The sequence below is a fragment of the Indicator indicator genome, chromosome 11 (assembly GCF_027791375.1).
Source record: "Indicator indicator isolate 239-I01 chromosome 11, UM_Iind_1.1, whole genome shotgun sequence".
NCBI lineage: Eukaryota > Metazoa > Chordata > Aves > Piciformes > Indicatoridae > Indicator > Indicator indicator.
In genome coordinates, this window is record NC_072020.1 from 23,455,565 (window position 1) to 23,481,066 (window position 25,502).

Sequence of the window (25,502 nt, forward strand, 5' to 3'; positions counted from 1 at the left end):
TTGTCACCTTGTAATTCTCATAACCATCTCTAATTCACATTGAAAATTACTGAAGCATGTTTTGTGTTTTTCCTCAAAAAGGGATTGCAGCCTCTTTTGCTGTAAAGCTTTTTAAAGCATGGATGGCAGAGAAAGATGCCAATTCTGTTACCTCTGCTTTAAGAAAAGCCAACCTCGATAAGAGATTGCTAGTAAGTACAATCTGTTTTCAATAATCCTTACCTCTCCTTGGGAAAGAAAAGGAAATAAAATGCAGATGGTTTGGTTTAAGTACATTAACTCCTCCTCATGCTTTCTGAGCATTTTTAAAATATTTTGAATCACAGCAATATTGTTATGACTGTAGCACTGATAGAGGTTCAACAGTATGAAATACCACATGTTCTTTTATATTCTGTCTTTCCTTTTCCTGGAGTTAAATGCTCTCTGAAACACTGGATATGTGGAGCTTGGGAATTAATGAAATGGGTTGGGCTTTTTTCTAACTACACTAACAGAACACACCACCAGCAACTGTGCATGAGAACTTTTATTTTTTCTTAATATGTTTTACTTTGTAAATAAAATATAAAGGGTTCTGATTAGAATTTCCAAAGCAACAGTGTTTAAACAGTATAGTGAAAGCACAGTAAGCTGATTTTCTGCAGCAGTAGCCATCTGGGTAGCATGAACGGTCCTGCAGTGATGACAGCAAGACCCAATAGGAGCAATGCAGGAAGCCTTTCAGCCTTTGGACACGAAACCTGTGTTCTGGGTTTGTAGCAATGGTCGAAGGTATTTAGATTATACATGACTGTGCAGCAATGTCATGTGCCTTCCTTTCCCAGTGTCTTTCTGAAGATCAATAGCATGCTTTAATCCTCAAAAAGATTTCTGCTGTGATAATCCAATCAAATGTTCTACATCCTGTGCAGCACTGCCTGGAGAATTTCAGCTGTATTTCCTGTTTCTACCTCAATAATTTATGATTAAGCAAGCATCTTTCAAAAGTAAAGCAGCCTCCCACACCCCTTTATTTCGTATTTGGCTTTAAAAGTCCAAGTCGTAAATAAGTTGCCATAAAGCTGGGAAATTACCCTATTTATTGGGGGGGGGGGAGCAAACTGCATCTTATTTCTATTTCAGACTTGACTTACAAACTTTCAGCTGTTGCCTCATTATGCTGCTATATTAAACAACTATAAAATATCAGATGATGTTGTCTAGCACAGATGCCTTCATGAAGGTCTCCTCTTAATCTCATTTTCAGTAAGCAAACAGATTGAGGGTCTCTCACATCTTTGTTTGAAGAAAAAGAAAAACTCTGCTCTCCATCCACACAAATCACGGGTAGACACCAGCTACTGGATGGGAAGCAAATGCTGTTGAATCTTTGCCAAGACTGGGCTTTTGCTGCAGCAATTTTAAAGAACAATTTTAGCTTTCCCAAGTAACTGGACTTCAATAAATCACACTGCAGGAGTTAATGTTAACAGCGCATAGTGGATTTTGTGATTTTTGTTAAATGATGCATTAGTGGTAGTCATTGCTCAGCTGAGTAGTGACATCGGGCCAGGATGCCTGGGCAACTTAGGTTGGACAGACTGGCAGGGCATGGTAATTGTGCTTTATGTATAATGGCTTTGCTGTCTAGCCCTTTGGACTTTCTTTACAACTCTTGGAGTCTCAAAAAGGTACAGTTCATGAGGACTGTTTAGCTCAACATCTGAAGCTGATGGCTGTACAAGTACATGCACATTCTGTGGAGTGAGTGTTAGGGTTTTTTGCATAACTGGCCATCATTTTTCCCCTCTGCTCTAATGAAACACAACAATATGAAGAAAGTGCTGACTTTTCCAGTGCTGAGACAAGCATTGACTTTAAGTGCAGTACCAGGTGATTCCCACTGTTCATTGTTAAAAGAATGTTCTTTCCATTCTGTCAAGAGCCATAGTTGGTTATTTCTGTAACAAAGAGCATTCCTTTCTTTTCAGGAACTGTTTCCAGCCAACCGGCAGAATGTGGACCATTTTGCCAAGTATTTTACTGAAGCAGGTCTAAAAGAGCTCTCAGATTTCCTTAGGGTTCAGCAGTCACTGGGGACTCGTAAAGAACTTCAAAAAGAGCTACAAGAACGTCTGTCTCAGGAATGCCCAATCAAAGAGGTAAAGAGTGGGGTTTTCACAATTTTTACTTATGTAATAATAGTCCAAGACTTACATTGACAGTGGGTACAGAGGAACAGATAGGAGCACCTCAGAGATTTAATCTGCTTTTCTTTATTCATCAGTTCACTCCTAAAGCAACTAAACATTCTCTGGATTTGCAAGTCCAACTGACAGTGTGGTTTGGGATTTTTTTTTGATCTGTTACACTTGATGAGAAAGTATTTCCATTAACTGCCTTAACTATTTGGTTGAAGAGGAAGGGCAAAACATGTAGTCAAGTAATAGTAATCTTGCTAAACAGAAACATGCTAAATGCTTCCTTTTTGTTATTTTTGTTCTAATTTGTTTTTCCTTTTTTGTGTTATTTGTAAATGACCACAATTTGGTTAATCAGCATTGTTTCTGGTTGATTTGAGACATTGCTTAAGACAGCAGTTTGTTTCCTGCTCCAGGTAGTCCTTTATGTAAAGGAGGAAATGAAAAGAAATGAGCTGCCAGAGCCAGCAGTGATCGGTCTGCTGTGGACCTGTGTCATGAATGCTGTGGAATGGAACAAGAAAGAAGAGCTGGTTGCAGAGCAAGCCCTCAAACATCTAAAGGTGTGTGCATGGGTGAAGAGGGGAAGGGCTGCTATGAATTAACAGAACGCATTCTAGTTTTTACCTGTTTAAATCCAGGAGATTTAGTTTGGAGGGATGACACTGAGCACATCAAGCATGGTGTGTAGTCCCTTCTCCTTTAGTCAAATGAATGCAAAACTGAGATAGTTCAGATTATGAATGCCCTGAGGCATACAGTGCAGAGAAACATGGCAACCAGAGGTGGTCACAGTCCGCGTTCTTCTGCATTGTGCTTTCTCAGTGTGCCAGATCCCGAGAGGCTTCTTGCTTTGGAGACAATTCTAAGCAAATGTCATGCTTAGACCTGACTAGTAAGCCTACAGGAACTGCCTTTGCAATGTCTTTGCCAGAAGCAAAGCTTTGAGAACATGGTGAGGTGGCACCTGTGCTGGCTTTGCACAGAGCTGGTTAGATCCAGGCAGAACTGGAATCTGTGAAATGGCTGTTGCTGATGTTGACTGAGAGATGGATACTCAGCAACTTGTCAGCTAGCAAGCCAGGTGCTGGCCCTGAGAGCGTGTGTTGTATAGTGTGGTTATACTCTGATCCAGGTACTGTTCTAGTGGATGAGAGAATGGAATGCATAGGAAGACAGACTGTATTTTGCTAAGTGATGACAGATTGCAGTGTCACCATTACGTGTTGGTACAAAACCTCTGACGACCTTGGAGTGGGGGGAAAAAAACCCCAAACCCTAAAAACAGTGCAGAGACATCAGAGTGCTGTGGGCACCATTCCTTACTGAAGCCTGACGGAATCGTGTGGTGCAAGATGCCTGAACTGAGAACAGAGGTGGAGTGGCTTTTTGGCAGAAATAGTCCTTCTAAGCTGGTAAACCATGAGCAAACAAATACTCCCTCATAGCCAGTGCTGCAAGGATTTGCCTTAGGGCAGAAGCAATCTGTACTTTATGGCAAAATGGATTTTAAGCTTGATCTGAATTCCTTTCTTCTTCATGTTACATGCCTCTGCATACTTGGAGTTCCCACGCTGGTTTAGCTTTTACTACTGTTGTCCTTTCATCTCAATTTGGTTTCCCAATCAGTCATTCTAGTCTCTTGGGATCTTGTGTAGTCTTTGATGGTAAAATTGAATGCCTTGAAGTCTTCTCAAGTGACCCAAACAGCAGTAGAAAGATGAGATAGTTTCCAGAAGGAGGAGACACATTGAATTTCTTATTCTTTCAATGTAAGAACTGACCATATCTATCTGAGTGGGAACAGAGTATCCATTGAGATTTATTGTCCAGTCCTGCAGGGCAAATTAACAAACACTTTGTGGAATATTTGAACATTGGGAAGAGAGGCTTTGTATAAATATTGCTGGCTGGTTGCTTAGTCCTGTTCATCTTACCAACCCAAGCTATCAGTTGTGGGTGTAACCCCACTACATTAGGTAAAGCATCTTGCCTATGGAACATACCAAATGGTGGGATTTATTCTTGTGTGATTGAACCTGACACAGGTCCCAAAGCTTGGACACTGGGTACCAGTCTCTTTAATTTGTTAGATTTTTTTTTTTGGTAAGCTGTGTACACAGAAGCCCTGAAAAGATGTATCAAGGCACAGAATACTGACCTAGTTTACAGTTCCTAACAAGCCTTACTGGGTGCAAGTCTTCCTACTGGAGGTGATGGGCAGCCATGAGACAGTGCACTCAGGCAGTGCAGTGAATGTTGTATGTGCCATCTGTATAGCTGGAGGTGATAGGACGAGCTATTGAACATTGAATCTTGCAGGATAAGCTTCTCAGTGTCCCAGTAACCTCACTATGACCCTGGGCTTAGCCCCTAGGCCTCCTCCAGTGCAGATAAGAGACGTTCTGTGTGGGTGGTGGAAATCCTTCAGACAACTGGCCCTGCAGGCCAGACTGTGATGTGAGCCTCATGGCACTGCAACTGCTGACCTGCTGCTACCTAACCTGAGGCAAATGGAAAATAAGGCCACTTAGCTCAGCCAGCAATGGGAGGAAGCTAGTTTTATGGTTCCTTAGTCAGACACCAGTTAAACGTAATTTTGTCTGTGCCAGCGGAGCAGTGAGAGAAGAATGTGAATGGAGTCAATCAGATGTGGCAAAATGAAGGATTTTAATTATAAATTACTTCATGCAGACAGCAGCACTTCACAAAACTGTGGATGGGTGTGGGTTCTGCTTAGGCTGTTAAATAAATTGCAGGGTATATTGCCCTGCCTCCCTGCATCTTGCTTCCTAAGTACTGGCTGGATGCTTCAAGGGCTAAAAGGAGAGAAGAGGAAGTATTGCTACCCTAAACCTGCAGGTTGTTTCTAAACATATGGCTATACCTGCCAGAAGAGGAAAAAACTCATCCTCTGGTGACTGTATCTAGTGACTATTTGTCATAGTTATTTTGTAAGGGGTTTTGTCCTCAGGTAGTCTGCCTGCTTGGCTTCTCTTGTTACTGTGTGATTTCTTGGATTTCTCTTTCTTTAATAGCTGTTAACGATTTTGCAAAAGATGTTCTGGACCAACTTTTTCAAATTTCAGTTGATTGTCATGTGTTTTAATATTTTTCCATGGATCAAGTTGAAAAAACCCTCAGGTGTTAGCCTCTTATGGAGAATGCCTGAAGTATATATACTTTGGAACTGCTGGTTCCAAAGTGCTGCTGGTGATGGGTGGTTTTTTTTTACCTGACCACATTCATTGCCAGCCCTGGTTGCACAGACCAGAACTCTAATCCCAAGACATTGCAAATCCAGCTGGAAAATGCCAAACTGAGAGTGTTAGTGCAAACGATGAAGAAAGGCTGAGCTGAGCAGTACAAGAACCTTACAATATATTTGACTGAGGCCTCTGAAGGGTCAAGGGTAGTTTCTCTTCCCTTCAGCTCTGAAAAATGCTCTTAATATTGCTTTAAAATTAAAAATGCAATCTTAGTTGGACTTGTCAGTGGCTAAGAGGAAAGGAAATTGGAGAGATAGAGTTGTAAATGCTGTAGCTTTTAAGGAAGGAGTGAACAAGATATATGGTCCTTTAACATAGTTTTTATTGTTAAAGTCTGAAATAAGAGGAAAAGATTACATAACACAAAAGGTTGTGTTTTATCTTTTATTTTATTAATAAATTCCATGAAAAGAAAGTGGAACGTACTGCTGTTGTCTAGTCGGAATAACTTTGGCAGTTACTGCTGTGCTTTGAAAACATTGCTGGTTACCAGAGCAAAGGTTGTCCTGATACTCTGGTGGCCATAATGATCAAAAATGACAACTTCACCACCAGTTAATCTGAAATTTAATTCAGTTTCCTGGGACTTCTGAAGCCTCTACAAAACTAGAAATTTGCATTTTCATACGCTTCATCCGTGGATGTTTTATGCTACAAACATCAGTAAAGCATCACTCCTGAATCAGCAGCATGCCACCTTGTGAAATGTTTGAATAGCAGTGCTCCAAGATGTAGACTTCATAAATTGATCTTACAAAGTTCAGTATCTACAAGTGGTTCTGAATTTGTGCTCACAGAATGCAGCACATCTTACAAAAGCTCACAGATATTTATGTGTATGCGTTTAAGTAAATGTAATTGTCAGGTAAATCTAAGGTTTCAGGGATGAAATTCACAATGCATACATTTGAAAAAGTTATCTATTTCTGTTTTCAGCATACTGACATGTATTTTATTTTTTTACCTTTTTTTCCTTTCAGCAATATGCCCCCCTGCTTGCTGTGTTCAGCACTCAAGGCCAGTCAGAGCTGATTCTTCTCCAGAAGGTGCAGGAGTACTGTTATGACAACATTCACTTCATGAAAGCCTTTCAGAAGATAGTGGTACTCTTTTACAAAGGTAAAAAGATTTATCTGTTGTGGTATAGTGTGTGTGGATTCTCTGTGCCAACCAGTTACCTACCGTGTAATAGGAAACAGATGTTCTCTGGGTACTGCATATGAGATGGCTGTGTTGCAGTTGAGCTCTGAAACAGCATGTGCTTTGATAGTTCAAAGGGGCATGTGGCAGCAGGAAAAGCCAAAACAAGTCCTTCTCTCTCTCTGTTGTGTTTATCCTGTAGTCAAGAAGCATGAACAGGATCCAAATACTGTCCACAGTCTGTTCAAGTGCAGTTTAGTTTTTGTGGAAAACCATTTCTAGGAAGACACTCATATAAATTCCTGGCAGATCTAAAAAGTAGATTATATCTTGGTTTTTAAGAAACCCTCTTAGCAGGAAGACTTTGCAGGGTTAGGGTTTTGGGGGTTTTTGTTTGGCTAGGTTTTTCATTTGTTTTGTTCCTCCCTTCCTGCCAGAAGGAGTTTTCCTTACCCTTCTTTCCCTTTTCCTTTCCCTACCAATTTCTTGAAGGTGCCATAGTTTGAGAGATTTAATTTTTATAGTGAAGTTGACTTCCTCACCAGTTTATTCTGATCAGGTTGTCATAGAGACTAATGATCTTACACTGCATTTGATGGTTGGGTGCCAAATAGTTTGTTCTGACATTCTTACTATAAATAGTTGAAGGAGAAAAATCAGCAGGAGTAGAAAGCCAGTATCAATCTTTGTTCACCTTGTTGTGCCCAGGTACATGGTACATGCTCAAGGGAAACAAGTTCAGACTGTTAAAAATCATTTAATGGCTTTTCAAAAGGCTGAAGTAAGTAAATCACATGGATTTATTTTCATCCTTGTGTCCGTATAGCTTGGTCTCAATGATCATACGAAAAAGCAGTACACTTTTGTCCCTCTGCCCTCAAAATCTGCGATTTGTAAACACTATTAATGACTGAGGAAAGATTTTAAACTGCAGTCTGCAGCAAGCACTTTATTCAATTTTCTTTGGACAGGAAAGTTGGCTTTGGACATGGGGAATGAGTGCCGTAACTGCTGTGCACTCAGACCACAACTGATGGTTAAACCAGAAATAGTCTTGTGTAGGATGCCCTTCAGAATATTTGTAAATTCATTACTGGTTTAGCCTGCAAGAGCAGCCCTGACACTTCAAAGTATTTTTTTTTAATGAAATAGATTACTAAATTGTATGTAGCACTTAACATGCTCCAAGAAGTTCCCATCTACTCTGCTCACCCTATATCCTCTTGTTCTGACTCTGGAGATGTACTCAGGCAGACAGGTTAGCAAGGCTGAGAAGACTTTAGCCTCAGTACTACAGGTGCCACAGTATTGTTTAGGATTTGCATGTCTAGAAGACTGTTTGGAGCTGCCATCTGGCCTGTCAGTGGAAGCTGTGAGTTCAGTGTCCAGTATGTTCAGTACTCACCATGCCCGTATTCCTGGCTGGAATATCTGGGGCAGGTGTGCCAAAGAGCTTGCCTCTCTGCCATCCTGGCCCTGTTTAGGCTGAAGCTGGATCTGGCTCTGCTCTGTTTGGCAGATTTGCTGCTGTCTACTACCAGCTGTTTGCCTGACTTGACAGCCATGAGCTGTAGGGTCCTTCTGAGCACTGGTCACAGTGAGGAAATCATCAGCTGCATGTTTAAAGCAGCTTTGCAGTCACAGTGGCCATTAGGTGAGAACATGGTACTGTCTTCACCACAGAGAAGACTCTGAAGATTCTGGGAACTCTAGTCCTCTGCCGTGTTTCAGTGCTGGTAGATCTCTCCCTGTCCTTCTCTGCGGTTCGTAACTATTGACTAGAAACAAGCCACTGAGTCTTCTGTTTCCTCATAGTCAAGGAAAACAACCCCCCAGAAGCTATTACTGGCTTTGTCAGTGGTGAGGGAGCAGCAGACTCCTGTGGTTCCTGTGCTTTAAATGCAACCTCTATAGAAGCTGGAAGGATTTCAGGGTACCTAATGAACTTTTTCTGGTTACAGATAAAGCTATCTGAAGTAGCTCAGGATGGGCAGACAGGAGTGCAGTTATCTATTAGCACGAATGTGGACACTTAACTGCTTATTACTCATTATGAGGGAGTGCTTCCTGGGCATGAAGACAGTGGTGATAGTCAACAAATGCCACTCATGCTTTGACAAATTTAGTCCTATGACAACTCTCAGCAGCATGTCCAACATCTTGCATTTAAATCCTTCCCTTATTTCTATCATAAAGTAGCCCTTGGATTACTTTCCTGGGAATTACTTTGGAATACCTAAACACATGAACAGGAATGGTGGGGCTCATTAGCACTTAGGTGGTCTAGAAAGCCTGTGTTGTTGGTTTTTTTGTTTATTCTACTTTTCCCCCAGTGAAGGCCCAAGCTCTGTTTTCCTTTATATGGTAGCATCTTCTTACCAGTTTTGTAGTCAGTTAAAACTTGTTGATATTTGGGCCAATCCCAGGCACAAATCCAGGCTGGGTGCAGAGTGGGTTTAGAGTAGCTCTGAAGAAAGAGACTTGGGTATGTTGATTGAGAAGCTCAGCATGATTCACAGAATCATAGAATTGTCAGGACGATTCTATGATATTATTATTATTATATATTTGTGTTCCTGGTACACTATAGAGAAAAAGCTGACCACTTCTGTACTGATCCTTGGCTATAATGTTACTTTTCTGGTTGTCACTTAAAGCAAGTACAGCTGTAAATCTGTGAGCTGCATTTTGACCAAAAATGTAAAAGCTAGTTGCAGAATAATAATTACTGAGTTCTGCTAGTGACTCCTAACAGGCTTGCTAGCCTCCTTGCCTAGTTGTGCTTGCACCGTATATTGATTTTCCATGTTTTCCATGTTGCATTTTGTCCCTTAACTCTAAGTAAAATAAGCATTGTTGTTGTTGGATTACATGTTATATAATATATTCATTTGCAGAATCTCCTTTCTTTTAGTTTCTGTCCAACCTGGAAATCTCAAATGTGACATCTGGATGCTGTTGAAATTAATAACCATTCTTTTCAGGAGGATCAGAATTTCACCCTTTAAACAGCAGGCACAAAGCCTCTGTGTACTTGTGCATTAGAATTCTAGACAACATTTACAAAATGCTGAGGGGAAAAAAAAATACCACAAGTACATGTGAAATAGTGCTCTGGTTTGGAGCTGCATAATTTGGCCACAGAGATACTCTTCTGCTGTGCAAAAATGTTGTAACTAAGCTATGCAGACTGTCTTCTCAAATGCTGCAAGAATCCTGTGCTTATGAGAACTGAATCTTCTAGTTCCACTAGATACCCAGGTTTTGTTTTTACAATGGAACACAATTATCTTTAACTAGCTTCATTATTCAAGTACTTTCTTTTGGTACTGGATGCAGATTTTTCCCAGCAAAACCCGTGAAGTCTGTGTAACTGTACTGTGGGTGACATTCCTTGTATTGAAAGGACCCTTGCCTTAAGGCTTTGTCCTCCCAGCTGAGTTAGCTGCAATAGAGTTGAATTTTGCAGGTAGATTGAGTGTGGTGACAGCTGAGAGGGTGTGCTTTTCCCTGGACTGCCGGTGGCTATGCCGTTTGAGTTGAAAGCAGAAATTCATTAGAAGCAGGTGATTTATTACAAACAACCTCAAGTAAATTTCCAGTGAGCCCTGCAGTAAAGACAGCGGGCTCTTCAGTTTCTGCAGCTTCTCCCTTTCACGAGGGACGTTGCTGGAGGCACTGGCCATAGGTAGTGTGAGTGGCAGTTGGCTGCCCCTGCAGCAAAGCCAGCTCTCTCAGGCTGGCATCACCTGGGACTGCAGTGAAAATGCTGTGCACACGCTCACAGACCACAGCATTCAGCTTCAGCCATTAAAACATATCTATAATCAGCTTCAATGAGGAATAACTATCTATATACAAAATGAATCATTCTCTTCCTCCTCCTGTCGCCCCCACAGTGTTCCCACTCCTTCAAAGCAACCTAGAGGTTATAATTAACTGCACCCTGTCCTACATGATTGTTCAATTGAGCATCTCTGTGCTGACAGGAGATTTATCTTCTCTTGTGAGCACTAGAGGCATGAATATATTGCAAATAATATTGCTCAGAAATGAAAGGAGTTGGCAGTTATCCTTTTTGTAGTTGAATGCATTTTGTTCTTCTCTGTTAGTGTAGGAGGATTATTGCTATGGAGTTATATAGGCAAATTTTTCATCTTTCTGACTTGAGAACATTTTCATCTCCAAGTCACACGGTGAGATTGCATGCTGCTGTTATCATGTTTGGAGGTTTGGGGAGGGAAAGAGAAGTTGCCTCTTCCTCTTTAGCAAAAAACCCATTAAGCTTTCAGTCAGAAAAATAAATCCTATTACTCTTGGACTGAGATGTGCCTAGTTAGAGATGCGTTCTTGTACAGGATCATAGTACAGACTGTAATACAGCAGTGATCTTCTGCAGCTTCTTGTATATACAGCAGCTTCATGTCCACAATGCCTAAGAGCTAGTTTGAGTCTCAGGAGGGATGTTGCTCTACTCTTTGTTTTGTTTATATTCCATGAAATCTCTTGTGATTTTCTCTGCCTAAGAATCATAATGTGTGTCACTGCATGACTAATTCTGCAGGTGTAGTTGTGTGAACTTCAAGACTCTGTGGTAAACATAAGCTTTGTCTGTGCAGGGGTTAAACTGCAGTTTCATGAGAGTCCACATGAAATATCCTGGTTCATTAAATGTTGAAATGGCTTTGAGCTGTTGCTGAAGACTCCTGAAAAGTATTTAATGCGACAGGTTTGAAGCCTCTTCCTTAGCTCTGGTGTTTTGGTTGCATTGGAGAAAGAGTTTGCTGTGATGTGTTGTGATTTCAGCAAGCTGGGACTTTCAGGTGCCATTCACTAAGCACAGCTTTCATAGCTATTGGAAAAAAAGCACCCAGCAGCAGCACAGTCCTGTTTTCTCTGCATTTTTAGCTTACTGCCAGGTGCAGTGAGCTGAAGGAGAGGTTTTATTTTGGAAAAGTGTCTAAGGTAGCTTTCAGCCACATGCACTCACTGAATTTTTCAGGATGACTTTCATAGTCAGTTACTGTTGAATGTCTTGGGATAGTTTTGATTAAGTTCAGATGTATCCGTGATTGCTTCCATCTGTTAGTTATTCAAAAGCATATGTGAAATGTGTCTACTTTGTCTTGTTTCATCAGATATTTTGGGGTTGTGGTGTCATTTATCTCAGTTTGCCTTCTTCCCTTCCCTGCCACATCTGTTACAATCTTTAGGCTGAATCAGAAGGTGACAGTCAGGGTCAGTGGCGAATGCAAAATGGGTAGGATGCAACTAAGGACTTCAAGGAAGGCAGTGAAGAGCTCAACATAAATGTGTTGATTTTGCAGAGCAAGAGAGGGTGGTTTGTTCACAGGCAAAATGAATGGAAATTTTAATGGGATGTAGAAAGCTGTCTTTATTCCTTTTATAGAACAAATACAGTTTGGGATTTTTTTTGTTTGGTTTTGGGGTTGGATTTTTTTGTGTGCGTGTGTGTCATTGCCTCTTGCGTTACATAACTGCCAAAATGTGATTATGGATCCCAGATTTTGCTTCCATTGCCATCAATTATACAGTTATTTGACTTGGCTGGATTGCAGGAGCTTTGTTCCTGGGGCTAGAGGTCTGTTGCTAGACCTAAATTTGTATCTGTCAGAAATAAGTGTCCTTGCTGTTTGTTAAGGTTTCTTTATTCTGGAGCTCACTGACAGCTGTTTTATTCTTGACACTTGACATCAAAATGTCAGCTGTGCTGTCCATCTGAGTCAGTCCCTTAAATGGGTGGTCTGAATAGTGACCTTAAAACTCATTAGTCAAGAACAATAAAAAAAAGCTTTAGGGAAAAATGACTGCAGAAAGTCCCCACTGTCCATCTCTTAACTGCTCAATTAGGAGGTGTTTCTCATTACAGATTTCTAGACCCATGCATGGTTCTGTGATGCAACAGGAAAAAAAGCATGGTATTTCTTCTTGTGGTAACTTCTAAGATGTTTTTTGATATATCATATAAGATGTTGGGATAAAAAGATGATGAAGAGAGAATTCTCCTTTACAGAAGCACAATATTTGGTACTTTAATCCTAATACATCACACATTTTATCACATCTGGAATCTCTTCTATGCACTAGGTATGCTGTAGTTGTAGCCTAATACAGTTCATGCAAAGCTTGTTCCTGTCTGATCGTATTAAGTTATTTTATGCTTCCTTTAAAAAACAAAACCAAAAAAACCCAAACATTTCTTCTTTCATGTTCAAAATCTTCTAGGCTCTAAAAAAGAATGTATTTTTTACAAACACTGATTTGTATTTCAGCTGATGTTCTGAGTGAAGAAGCTATCCTCAAGTGGTATAAAGAAGCTCATGTCGCTAAAGGCAAAAGTGTTTTTCTTGACCAGATGAAGAAATTTGTGGAGTGGCTGCAAAATGCTGAAGAAGGTACGTGTTCATTTAAAGAACCATGGTAGTCTCTTTGCAAATCAAATGTCTTCTTTCAGATTTTAGCTGCACCAGGCATAAAGTATACAGACTTTGAATAGAAAACAGCAGGCATGACTCCTCCAGATAGTTTACAGCCATGCCTGAGCCTAAACCAGAATTTCTGCTTTTTAATGCTTGTGGTGTGTCCTTATGAAGCCCTTAAGCCATCAGGTACCACTTCCTTGTAGACAAATTCTTGAAGCTCCTGCAGAGAGGAATGCTGCACTGCTGACAGCATGAAGTACTGTGGTGTTAGCATGAGTGACCTAACAGTTTCCTGTATCAGTGTCTTTTCTGCTGTTATCTGTGCTGGGGATCTGAACACAGCATAAACCTGCCTGTGCCACTGCAGCTGAAACTGCTTGTAGCTGAGTGCTCAGGCTAAGATATGTGGTCTATATTTACTGCTCTAACAGAGCTCCTGGGGAGGGGAACTGGTTTCTTCAGTCCATAACATTTTTTCTCATGTTCTGTATAGGAAGTTACTTTTGTTTGTACTGAATAGGTAAGTTGTCTTTTTTTGCCTTGAAAAGCAATTCCAAGTCAGTTGAAAAGATCAAACCATATGTTAATAGATAGAGATATAATTACTAAAGCTCATTTGCCTCCATTTAATGTAAAATTGATTTTAGAAATTTGGAGAGAAAAATGTAGTAAAGTGTAGGGGCAGATAAGACTTTTGCAGCAGCTCACACGTGCAGGTAGCAGTATAAAATGGTAGCTCCTTTCACACTTGAGCCTTTGGACTTGCACTCTTGGTCTAATTAAGCATTTTTCCTTTTTCAAGTCTTCTGCTTGCATGGCTTTCTGTTCCTCTTTAGTTTTATCATTTCCTGCATGTCCCCTCTGCCAGATGTCCTTAATTACGAAGTCCAGTACAAACGGAGACAAAGTGTTGCTGTAAGAACATGCAGACAATGTTTGCTCTGGGGAATCTATCTAATGTGTAATACTTGTTGGCAGCAAGCCCTTTGCTGCCAGGTGAACATAGACAGGAATACAGTATGATGCAAAGTAGAGCTTTTGTTAACATCTCCCCCAATGTGTATTCCTATTTCTAAATTATCTCTCCTGCTTCTACTTCTAAATCACTTATATCTGATGCTACACAAATCATAAATAATTTCCCTTGTGCAGATTTTATACCTGCTCTAGGATAACACCACATATGTCTTTCTAGATAGGCTGGAAGATGATGATGATGATTTGTATTTGCAGAACAAATAGTTTAAAGGCTGCTTCCTGGATGATGGCAGTACAACCTGCTCATGGAGATTAGAAGAGTAAGCAGATAATGCCCACCCTTTATTAAACTCAGCTCAGCTACACATTGCATGGCTCTGCAGATGAGGACCAGAATTAAAACACTAGTGACAGATCTGTGAATGAAGAGATCCACCATGGAGGGTAACCAGAGTAGATCTTGGTCTTTTGAAGCTGTGTGTTTCTTTCTGGCTTGCTCTGCTTAATCTGCCAACCTTTTCTAGGAATGACTGGGTGTGATGAAAGTTTTCATTTGAGTTTTGGAAGGACATCTTGTTATTTTTATAGAATTACATCACTGTCCATGTGCCACACTCATGAAGTGTTTTACTTTCTTCTCTTCTAGAGTCGGAGTCTGAAGGGGAGGAGAACTGAGACAGTTAAACAAAGCACAGTCTCAATCTAGGTTAATGCCAAATGCGCTTGGGAATGCCCTACTGTTCAAGCAAAGAGGCTTTACTTCAGTGTCATACAGAAAACTATAGGCTAGGCTTTCCTTTTGTTTAGAAGAATAAAGGTTTTTAATGGAGCCCTGAGGCATTAGATGCTTTACTTGGGACTCTACCTCTGGCTCATTGTACACTAACTTAGGCAAAGACATTCAGCAAGGAGCCATATAGAAAAAAAAGTGAAGTACTTATGGACTCCTTTTTATTAACAGTCTTTTTCAGGTACTATGGTATATGAACACTCCAATTTCTGTTTCTAGAACTGTTTGGTCTGTGTTTGTAGCTCAATATTGGCTTGTGTATGTGATTTGACACCACCACATTTTTTTGAATAAATGGCTTTTGTATCTTAGTTTCATTCTGTTAGAGTGTTTTCTAAATTCAGTGGCATAGTTTAAGCCCACCCAGCCCACAACACTTCTGCCTCTCTCTAGTGGGATTGGGAAGAGAAAATACAACAAAAGGGTTGAGACAAAGGACAGAGAGGGCTCAGTCTCACCAATTATGGTCATGGGCAAAAGACAGATTCAGCTTGGGGAGACAATTTAAACAACACAACCACCACCAATTTACCATCTGAATAAGAGCAGGACAGGGATAAATACAATTGGGTCTTAAAAAACAAACCCTCCTCTCCCTTCTTCCTGGGCTCAGCTTCCTTCCCAGTCTCCCTACCTCACAGCAGTGCAAGGGGGCAGAGAAGGGGAGTTGTTGTCAGTCTGTCATCCTGTGTTGTTTCTGCAGCTCCTTCCTAATCAGAAGTCACAGTTGTTCTCTCCTGCAGTGTGGTGTCCCTCCCATGGGAGGCAGTCTTCCACAAACTTCTCTTCCATGGGGTGCAATCCTATCAGTGATAGATTACTCCAGTGTGAGCTTCCATTAAGAGTCACATCCTTCTTCAAGAGCAGGTCCCTGCTCCAGCATGACGTCCTCCATGGGCCACAGACAGGAATCTGCTCTACCCTTGCCCTCTGTGGCCTGCAGGGTCTCAGCCTGACATTTCACTATAGGCCATAATGGAACTGCTGTTCCCTCACTGACCTGTCCACATGGTCCCACTTCTCTCCAAAACAGAACCTGGGCTAGTGGAAGGTGTCCCTGCCTATGGCAGAGGGGTTGGAACTAGATAATCTTCATGCTCTCTTCCAACCCAAACCATTGTAGGAATCTATGATCATAAAGAAGTCATGATATGTGGAATCTGAAATTTACATGTGAAATTTGAAATACATGAAATCTATAAACTTCTCAAGTCTGCTTCCTTTATCTTCCCCTTGTGCCTTGATGTGATGCCATTTATAATTCTGTTGCCTGGGACCTGGTTTGGGCGTTGCATACCTGGAGCTGCTCTGCAGGTTTGTACATGCATGCAAGTACCGAAACAAGCCCAGAGCTAGAGGTCTGACATTGTGGGAATGCTCATCGGGCACCTGGGGTCAGAATTCCTGGAATCCTGGGTTGTGCCTTCTGGATGCAAATTCAACACTGTCTCCTGACTTGCACTATTTTTCACACAGCAGTTGATCAGGTAGCAGCTGCTGCCCTTTTATTTCTCACAAGTCCAGTTACTTTGGAAGTGGTCTTCTTCTACCCTATTCCCCACCAACTTTCTGTCCACACCTCTGACCATGCTGGTGGCCCAGAATGACTAGGGCAGCAGGTCAGTGTGCTGATACATCCCCCTGCTCAGAGTGTGCTACTCTTAAGTACTGCATCATTCCCTTCAAACAGTTAAATCCACACGAAGAAAAAGAGTGATGGAATTTGTAAGGTTTAGAAGGGATGGGCTTATATCCTTATGGCAGAAAAGCCTGAAAGAGCACAATTAACTAATCAAGTTGGCTATTTTGTCATTAGAAACCAATAAGCTAGCAAATAATACAGATTTTTCTACAGGAAAATCACCTTTTTGTATAAACCACAGCTCACAGGTTGTAAATGCCTTGTCTCTGGCTGTATCTGGCTTTGATGGAAACAGCAAAGAGCAAGTGGCAATCAAGTGCTATTGAATGCCAGCATTTATTTTTGTAACAGCTATTGATCTTTGGAGGGGGAAATATGTCATATAAAGATCTCCAGTAACTCTGAGGAGACTGTAAGATAGTCACTTTAAAAACGCAAGAGTGAGGCATTAGCTGTATGCCTTTTATTGCTGTCTTTGATATCACACAAAATACATTTGCCAGCCCCAACTGCCCTGGGACCACCTCTTCACAAACTGCTATTGGAATTACTGAGATGTTACAGGTATGGCACCACTATTGCTTAAAAGGTTTTAAATTCAAAACTGCAGTTTTCTAAGGTACTGATAAATATTCAGTTGGGTGTAGCTAAAACTACTTCTCTGTATAATGTAGAACTCTGATTTCAAAAGGTGCTGACCTAGAGTAAGACACAGAGGACAGCACAAAGTGCAGCTGCGGTGGGACTGACAGTCACAGGACGGGAGGCTGGCTGCGGGCTGGCTGAGCCATCTGCTGGAGAGAAAAAGCAGCAGCGCTGAGTGCTTTGTGGCAAAACGCAAGTCTTGGATGCCTGCTGCATCACTGCCCTCAGCGTGTCGCCGTTATTGAGAACCAAAACAAGCATACTCAAGTATCTCTTTCCCCCTCAAACCCACGGTTTTTTATTATAGAGGGGGGAAAAGGTAAATCTTTAGGGTTGGCATCTTCCTGTTCTCTACTAGGCTTTTGGTTTTGTGCTATGATATTTGGGAAAAAAATAATTCCTGCTCCTTACCAACCACACAGGCCTTTAGAGCTTCATGTAAATGGAAACAACTCTGGGGAGGGGAAGTTATGCCAACACCTGCAGAAGACACAATTCAGGCAGGCAAGCACCCCCAGGCTGTGCACGTAACCTATATTTGGCCATTGGCACAGAGCTGCTGCCCCGGTGTCCCAGACAACCTACTCACTTGCTCTTTTTTCCTGGCAGAAATCTGACTGCCACAGCACAACAGTGGCTGCAGTTTCCTCCCACGGAGGCATGGTAGCTCCCATCACCCCACACACTAGCAGGGGTTTCAGATGCTTGGCTCCTTCTGGCCTTCTCCTTTCCACATTAACCAGATTAACTGTCCGCAAGAAGAAAGCTCCAAGCTTGTAAGGGACTGCAGGAGCTTCAAGCAGGAGCTGTGCAAGTTGGAGCCTCACCTCACCACTGCTCCCTGCTGTCCCAGGGCATCAGGAGCCATGCTGGGAGACCAGCATCCTTAGATCCAGACAAGGAGAATGAACAGTGCATGCTCATTTTCCCCCTGCCTCTCCTATAAGGAGTGCTAGAGAGCAAGGCACTTGTCAGTCTTGGTGATCACTGAGCAGGACCCCATAGATGGCTGAGTTTTGCAGTACATGTCCCCTACCCACTGGAGAGGCACTGCTGGACTGTATATGGCAAGATCAACCACCTTCTCCAGGTCAGCATGAGGAAAGAGGCTGGAACTGCTAAAATGACACAGCTGCACACCGACAGGTAACATTCTGGTACTTGGAGCTGTCACTCCCATGGCTGCTGGCTGCCAGAAACTCACTTACCTCAGTCCAAGTTCAACATCAACAACTGCCACCACATCCTACACTCATCACTTCCACTTCTGCTGATGGCGTTACAAGACCCAAATGCCTGCCTCCATACAGTCTAGCACGCTTCATCCTATGAGACTACAGGGAAACTGTAAGCTGCTCCAGATCTTGACTAGCAGAAATAAATGCATCCATCAACACCAAACTTCTCTGATTTAGGAAAGGAATAAAAGGGAGAAAAAAAAAAAACCCAGTCATTTGTTAGTTCTGGGTCATAGCCTATATCATGGCAACTTCATCATGCTAAGATGCATTTGTGTTGCAGCCTCTTCCAGCACATCAGTTGCCTGAGAATTTTCTGTTCACTTAATGAAGTTTAGAAACACTGCTGACAGGCCTCTCTAATTCTCCACGTATCATTGCTAGTTATTGCTGGGATATTTGCCTAACACTGACAGCTACAAATTATGCCAGAAGGAATAACAAAACAGCATTGTGAATGTATCCAAGGATATGACCAAAGCAAGGTTTGTAGGCAGACCTATGTTATTAGACCCACTAGTCTAGCTGGGAAAAATCAATAAGCTTTCAAGTACATTGTCCTCCTCCAAGGCTGAAATAGAAGCAGCAGCCTTGAAAAAATAAAACCAATTGATAACTAATGTAGTTAGGTTTGACTCAGTCAGATGACCTGAGAGAAAATAGATGGTATCAGTGATACTAAAAGATACTCCGAAAAGGGAAGTGGGCAGGCTGATAGTTTATTGTTTGTGGAATAAATAGGACATGGCAGTAGAAGAAATACTTAGAAGACACCAGATTCTCTCTGTGTTATTGTGTTGATTACCTAAAGAAGTTCAAACATAGGAGATTCAGACTCTTCCACCTTTGCTCGAGGGTCAAAGACAGGACTACAGTAGCTGGGGGAAAAAAAATGGTATTTACCATACGGCTGGATGCCCATCGCTGCATCAAGTCCCTCCCTTTCTGTCCCTACAATCCAAGCCCTTGGGATAAAGCCAATGTAAAGACATCTTCTGAAAGAGCCTGGGGATGAAACCATACTTCCACTAAATTTCTCATGTCAAGTGAAGACAGCATGTCAAGAAGCAGAGCATGGACAGACCTGAAAGATCCCACTTTTCCCATCTTTTGAAAACAGATATTTTTCTGTGGTTTCATCAAGACAGTAGGATTCTGGGGTTAACAGACACCATGTCATACTCTTGCTATCAAAGTCTTCATATCTCCTGTATTTTGGTTTGAGCTTAAGTCATTAGTGAATCCAAAAACCTCTCTCTGAATGTCTTAAGCTGTTTCAGAAGAAAATCTCTGATTAGAAATCGGCCTTATTGGTATCTCTTCCCATACCCAAATGAGAACATTCCGAATTTTCTCTCCCTTCACAAAACACACACAGTTCAATAAATCCAACAAGGAAACACCACCTGCTCCCAGACAGATCACCTCTCACCTGCTGCAATATCTCACCTTCCTCTTGCACTTTGGCACAGGTTTCCAAAAAGACTGGGAAAACATTTTACCACTCTAGGCTCAGCTTCTGTAACTGCAATGAGAGCCATCTGTCCTCCTGGCTGCCAAAGAACCTGTGCAGCAGCACCTCCTGCACCCCTTTGCTTTGGGGAAGAAAGGGGGATCCTTCCTTCCCTTCCCTAGGGTCTGAGGCAGGGACTAAGGACCATTGCTTCAGATTCACCCTGGTCCCCCTCCAGCCTGCACAGCCTCCCTGCTGGGCTCAGGGGAAGCAGAGCACATGAACCACCATCTGCTGGCACAGTTCCTCTGACTCTCAGGGGAATCTGCATCAAGTGCTAAAACAATCACAGTGGCCAGATTTATAGGGATGCAATCTCCAGAGATCCCAAATAGGCCTTGTTAGGTGTAATAGCAGCATCTGGAAACAGTGCCAACAGAGGGACAGAAGTCCCAGTCCTGAGAGAAGTACAGAATAAAAAAAAACAGGACAGAAAAGGAATTCAGGATAACTGCATGAGGCAAGGTCACGCACTTGCACCAAACAGCACATATATACTGCTCTTAGTTTCATCCAGGTCCCTGTCACCAATGAGCAGAGACTGCCTTTTCTCAATATTTTTGCCTTTTATTCCAGCCTTCAACTGCATTTCATGCATAATCACACTCAGTTTCCTTTATACCATTTCTTAGTTTGATTTGTGTGAGCTTTAAACAATTTTATAACAACTAGCTATAGTTTAGTGATTTATGTAGCCTCTATGCCATTATATTGATGTTATTATTATAATTTAGTGGCTGTTACAGCAGCTGTAATTACTTTAAAGAAACCTTCCTGAAACAGCAGCTAATGGTGCTCCTTTATCTGAAGAATTCTCCGGGCAAAACACAGCTCAAATAATACAGACACACATCTGGATGGTTTATTTAAATTTAAGCACTACAATCCTCCCTTCAAGAACTGAAAAATCCCCAATAGTCACTTGTTCATGCTCTGCCTGTGTGCAAACTCACCTTTATATATAAACTTGAGCAGAATAGATGAAATACAAGAACCAGATGCAGGCAAGAAGAATCACCATACATAAATCAAAGATATGAATATATCTACCAAAGAAGTCCTAAAGTAACTGGTTCTCATGAGCCTCAGCTCCAAATGGTTTCCACAGGGTTGGGAAAGGTCTGAAAGCTCTCAGTTGATACATGGACAACTGACTGAAGAGGAACACATGGTGGTGCTGATGTCACAAAGTAACCCTGATTTTTCCACGTGAAAAAGGCGCAGAGGAAAAGTGTGGTCTTCTTGGGAATACCAATCTGCAAGGAGGAAGGGAAAAGGACAATTCCTTCCCATATCAAGGGAAGAATCCATTAGGAACAACTTTAATAGTATAGATGGGAATCTAAAAGTAAACTAAAAGCACAAAAGCCTTCTACAAACTTAAATAAGAAAGTGACAGCAAAGCAACAACCTTCCAGCTGAAGTCCTGCAACGGTGGGAGGGTCTGAACTGTGCTGTAGATGACATTTCAGTTTCTGTAATTCAATTCATGCTACCTCTTCTCACAAGAAGTCACTTAAAGTATCAGGAACCCAGAGATATTCTAGAATTCCCAATGGTTCTTACTCTACCTCCTAAAATGAAAACACTGGAAATAGTTACTCCCCCAAGATGCAGGAATCAGAACTAGAAACTATTTCAAAGTTTTGAGAAGGTATTTCAAGAAAGTGTGATTATGTTACTGACCCACCTCTCACCAGCCCTCTGCAGCATGCAAAAATGTATTCTTCTTCACAGGCAAACAATAAACACCCCAAACTGAAATCACCCAACTCAGTAAAATAATATTAAACAGATCTGATAAAGCCCTGTGGAAAAAAAAAAAAAACAAACCAAAACCAAACCTAAATCAACAATTGAATAAAAAGATCAAATGTCCTCTACAGAGGTGCAGACGACATTTGGTTAGTGCAAAGCATGTGCCTTTGACACAGGAGTGTCAAATAAGAGGAAACGTACTTAAAAAGAAACTGTCTCAGTAGCTTCTGCAGATAAGGATTTCCCCAGTGTTTGGTCTAAACTCTGTACTTTTGAGGGATCTCCTACTTTTTTTTTTTTTTTTCCTGTTAGGCCCATGGCCTTTCTTTCCTTTGGTTCACAGGTGGAATACACACTCTGCTCTGACATCAAGTCACCTGGAAATACTGCATGCGTTCTGACAGCAGAGACTTAAGGGGATGAAGTGTTGGAGTCTCAGCCTCAATACAGATACAGCAATGAGAAACAGATGAAAGAGACCTGAGTCCACTCCTACTCCAGCATTGAGACTGGAAACAAAGACTGTCCTGCTGCTGAAAAGGACAGAGCCATAAAGCCTACCTGATTTTTGTTAGCCTGCTTCTATCATAATATTGCTTGTAAAACCTGATAGCACTCATAATATCTATTACCACTTATGCCAGCAATCCCAGTGAATGGCTGCAAAGAAGCCCTGCAGTGCACTCACAGGTGATCAGTGCTCCAGATCTGTCTGCTCCTAGCACAACTGATTGCTTGCTCTACCTAAATTACATGAAGAAGTATTTCCTGGGGAAAAGCAGCCTCCAAGAGCACTTCATTTCGAGTGCATCTTATTCATTCAAGGCTGGATCCTTTTAAAAGGCAGGTTCATACTTTAAATGGTTTCCTCCTGCTGAAGCAGCTTTGTTTTTCAGCAGCATCCCAGTTATTGCTTTGTAAGCTGCTATGTCTTCTTTGTGGCATCTACAAGGCAAGCAGCACCAAGAATACTGCAAGCTGCCGTGACTTGGGATTCTCCAGGGAAATCAAGTCTCACTGCACTTTCAGAAGAAAAGCCACACCTATGGTGATAGGCTGGTAGCTTACAGCACTGACATCTCTCACTCATATACAGAAGGTGGAAATAAAACACAAGACTGTGCCAAAAATGCTTTCCAGCACATTCTGGGGAGTTAACAAGTTAAAAATAACTTCAAAATCTATCATAATTTAAAATTCTCTGCAGAATTAAGTTTAGATTTACCCTTTACATTTGCTTGGATTTTTGTGTACTTTTCTGTAAAGCAGACTCACTGCAAATTTTCTCTCATTTTGGGATTCTTTACTCATTAATTTTCTTGAAAAATAATTTAGAGAATAGAATGACATAAAATCTACCTGCATCCTTTCTTCATCCATAACCGTTTGCTGCTCTTACTCTCTTGCACAAGGGTTCTTAGCCCATGCAAAAGTACATAATTAAGTGGAAACTGTATTAGCACACTGGCAGAATACTCTTCATGTAAACAGTGAAGAAAAAAGAACTGCACAGAAAAAAAATCAACAAACTGAAAGTTGTATCTGAACAATTTACATCAAAGCATTTTTGACTGATGGCTGCCTTAACCAGCATCAACCAGAAACATGGAACACCACAGCTTCAAAAGGGCAAACCCTAAACTGGGAATGGAGCCTGCAAAGCCAGACAAGAGAGAGCAGCAACTCTTGGAAGAAACTGGTGAAAGAGAAGTCTCTATGTTTAGCCTGTATCTGAGGCTAAACTATAGCAATTGCTCCATCACCCCATGGCTCCTCCCCAGCAGAGAAAGGGGATAGGGAAAAGGAGAGAAAAGCCTCAGGTTGAAACAAAAATGGATTTAATAAAACAGCCAAACTGATACCAGTGCCAATATGAAGTATAAAAAGTTAATCTCAGCCCCACAAAGGTACAGTGGTCACATTAAAGGGGAAAGCAGTCCTCCAGAGCAGGGGAAGGAAATATATCAGCAATAACCCTAGCAGGAGGCTCCTCTCTTCTCAGCAAGCTTCCCCTTTTATACTGAGCATGATGTTTATGGTCTGGGATACACCTGTGACCAACTATGGTCTGCAGCTCTGGCTGCCTCAAATTGCTACTGGCCTGCAGCCCATGGCTGGCCTGTGATTCTGGCCCAGCTAAACCAGGACAATAAGCCATGACTTACCACCTTTATCTTTCTTTTGGGGAAAAGGTTACAAGCAAATTCAAATGACAGAAAATTCCTGAGTGCTTAAGGGATTAATTACTTATTGCAGATATCAGTGTCTGAGTGTCAGCTTGTACAATGTCCCTGATGCAGATGTTTGGGCACTCAAAGCAGAAAGCACTGGTAGTAGACTCAAACTGCTAATCTATCGGATAAAATAGGAAGCTAATTTTAAATGTGTAAGCCTATATATTGCTTAGCTTACATAAAGCCAGAAATGCACTCCCCATAAAGTTCTGCTGTAGAGGAGCTGGACATACAAGCTCAAGAGCAAAACAGGAATATACATGTGACATTAGGGTTTTGCTCTCAAACTCTGGATATCACCTGACAGTCCAACTAACAAACAAGGTTTGCTTCTTGAATTTCATAGTGAAAGGTACTTCTTCACTGTCAGTGTCATCTACTTGCAAGAAGACTACTGGAAAACAACAAGCTCTACCCATAGATGAACACATCCCTGAGCACTCGTCATTGCTTTACATTTTTATGTAAGGGCCTGATACTCTTTTGGTGAAAAGATGAAGCAATGAAACTGTTTCCCAGCTTGCCCACAGATGGTGGTGATGACGCAGCAGAAGTGGCTGGCAGCAGCAGGCTGTTTTCCTAACAGGAAAGAGTCATAGTTTTTTTCTGTATGCTCCTCACACACATTCAAAAGTGCTGCATTCACATTGCTAGCAGCTCATGGCTGCAGGTCTCCTTGCAAGAAAAGAAGTGAGGTTGTTTTAGTAATGAGAGGTTTTAAAGAAAGACAAATTGCTGACCCAGCTGCTTCAAAATGTAGGTTAGGTGTCTAAACTGCTCTGGCTCCTGACCAAATAATATAGAAATGAGGATGGAACTGTGGTTTTTTTAACCTAGGAAAAGAAGGCTGGGGGGCAGATCTGACTTCCACTCTCCAAAAGGAGTTAGAGTGAAAACAGAGGCAAACTCTCCTCAGAGGGACACAGCAAAAGTAAAGACAATGACCACAAGTTGCAACAAGGTTAATCCTGATAATAGAAAAGTTTTCACAGTGAGAGTACTCAAGCACTGGAGGTCTTGGCCCTCCGTCCTCAGAGATGTTCAATACTTGACTGAAGACCCTCCTGAGCAAACACTACTATGGTTTAGCCCTGCTTTGAGGAGAAAGTTGGATTAGATGATGTGCAGGGGTTCCTTCCAACCTGTGTTCTCCATGGTTCCACGAAACACAGAACACAACTTGTCACACAGCTACACAGTTGACACACAGAGCATGAACAATGACACAGACAACAGACCTGGTGACAAGCACTCAGCTACGCAGCTTACATCAAAACCTTGGTGCTTGAGCTTCCTTTGTCATGCACATATTCTCCATCCTCTACTGCTCTACATACCTGTAAACACTTTAGGTTTCTGCTTCTTAGCATATGATGCCTGATTACTTCAGGATTTATTGGAACTCTCTCAGGGAATCACCTGTGAAAGTGTTCAGCAGATGGCATCCTCTTTCTCTTCAGGCTAAAAACAATTCCACCTGAATCTGATAAAGAAGAAATCTTTGGGATGTGATGGTAATGAGAACCTGCAGCAGAGGTAACACCAATAAAACTGCAGTTAATCTGAAAACTATTTATTCTCCTGCTGCTCACATCCCACCGTTAGTCCACAGGCATTACCATGTCCTGTTAATCACAGAGTTATTGTCTTAACATACATTCAGTGTTGA

General features: G+C 41.6%; 1 protein-coding gene across 1 annotated transcript in view; it reads left to right on the forward strand.

Moving 5' to 3' along the window:
- The window catches only part of BZW2 (basic leucine zipper and W2 domains 2), a 51,599-nt gene extending 36,503 nt beyond the window's left edge, over nucleotides 1–15,096 (forward strand). The window contains exons 7-12 of the mRNA XM_054385170.1: nucleotides 82–191; nucleotides 1,974–2,144; nucleotides 2,600–2,746; nucleotides 6,433–6,571; nucleotides 12,886–13,008; nucleotides 14,660–15,096. Of these exons, the coding sequence (XP_054241145.1) occupies nucleotides 82–191; nucleotides 1,974–2,144; nucleotides 2,600–2,746; nucleotides 6,433–6,571; nucleotides 12,886–13,008; nucleotides 14,660–14,688 (719 nt within the window). The 3' untranslated portion in view covers nucleotides 14,689–15,096. The remainder of the gene's footprint in view (nucleotides 1–81; nucleotides 192–1,973; nucleotides 2,145–2,599; nucleotides 2,747–6,432; nucleotides 6,572–12,885; nucleotides 13,009–14,659) is intronic.
- The last annotated feature ends 10,406 nt before the right edge of the window (nucleotides 15,097–25,502 follow it).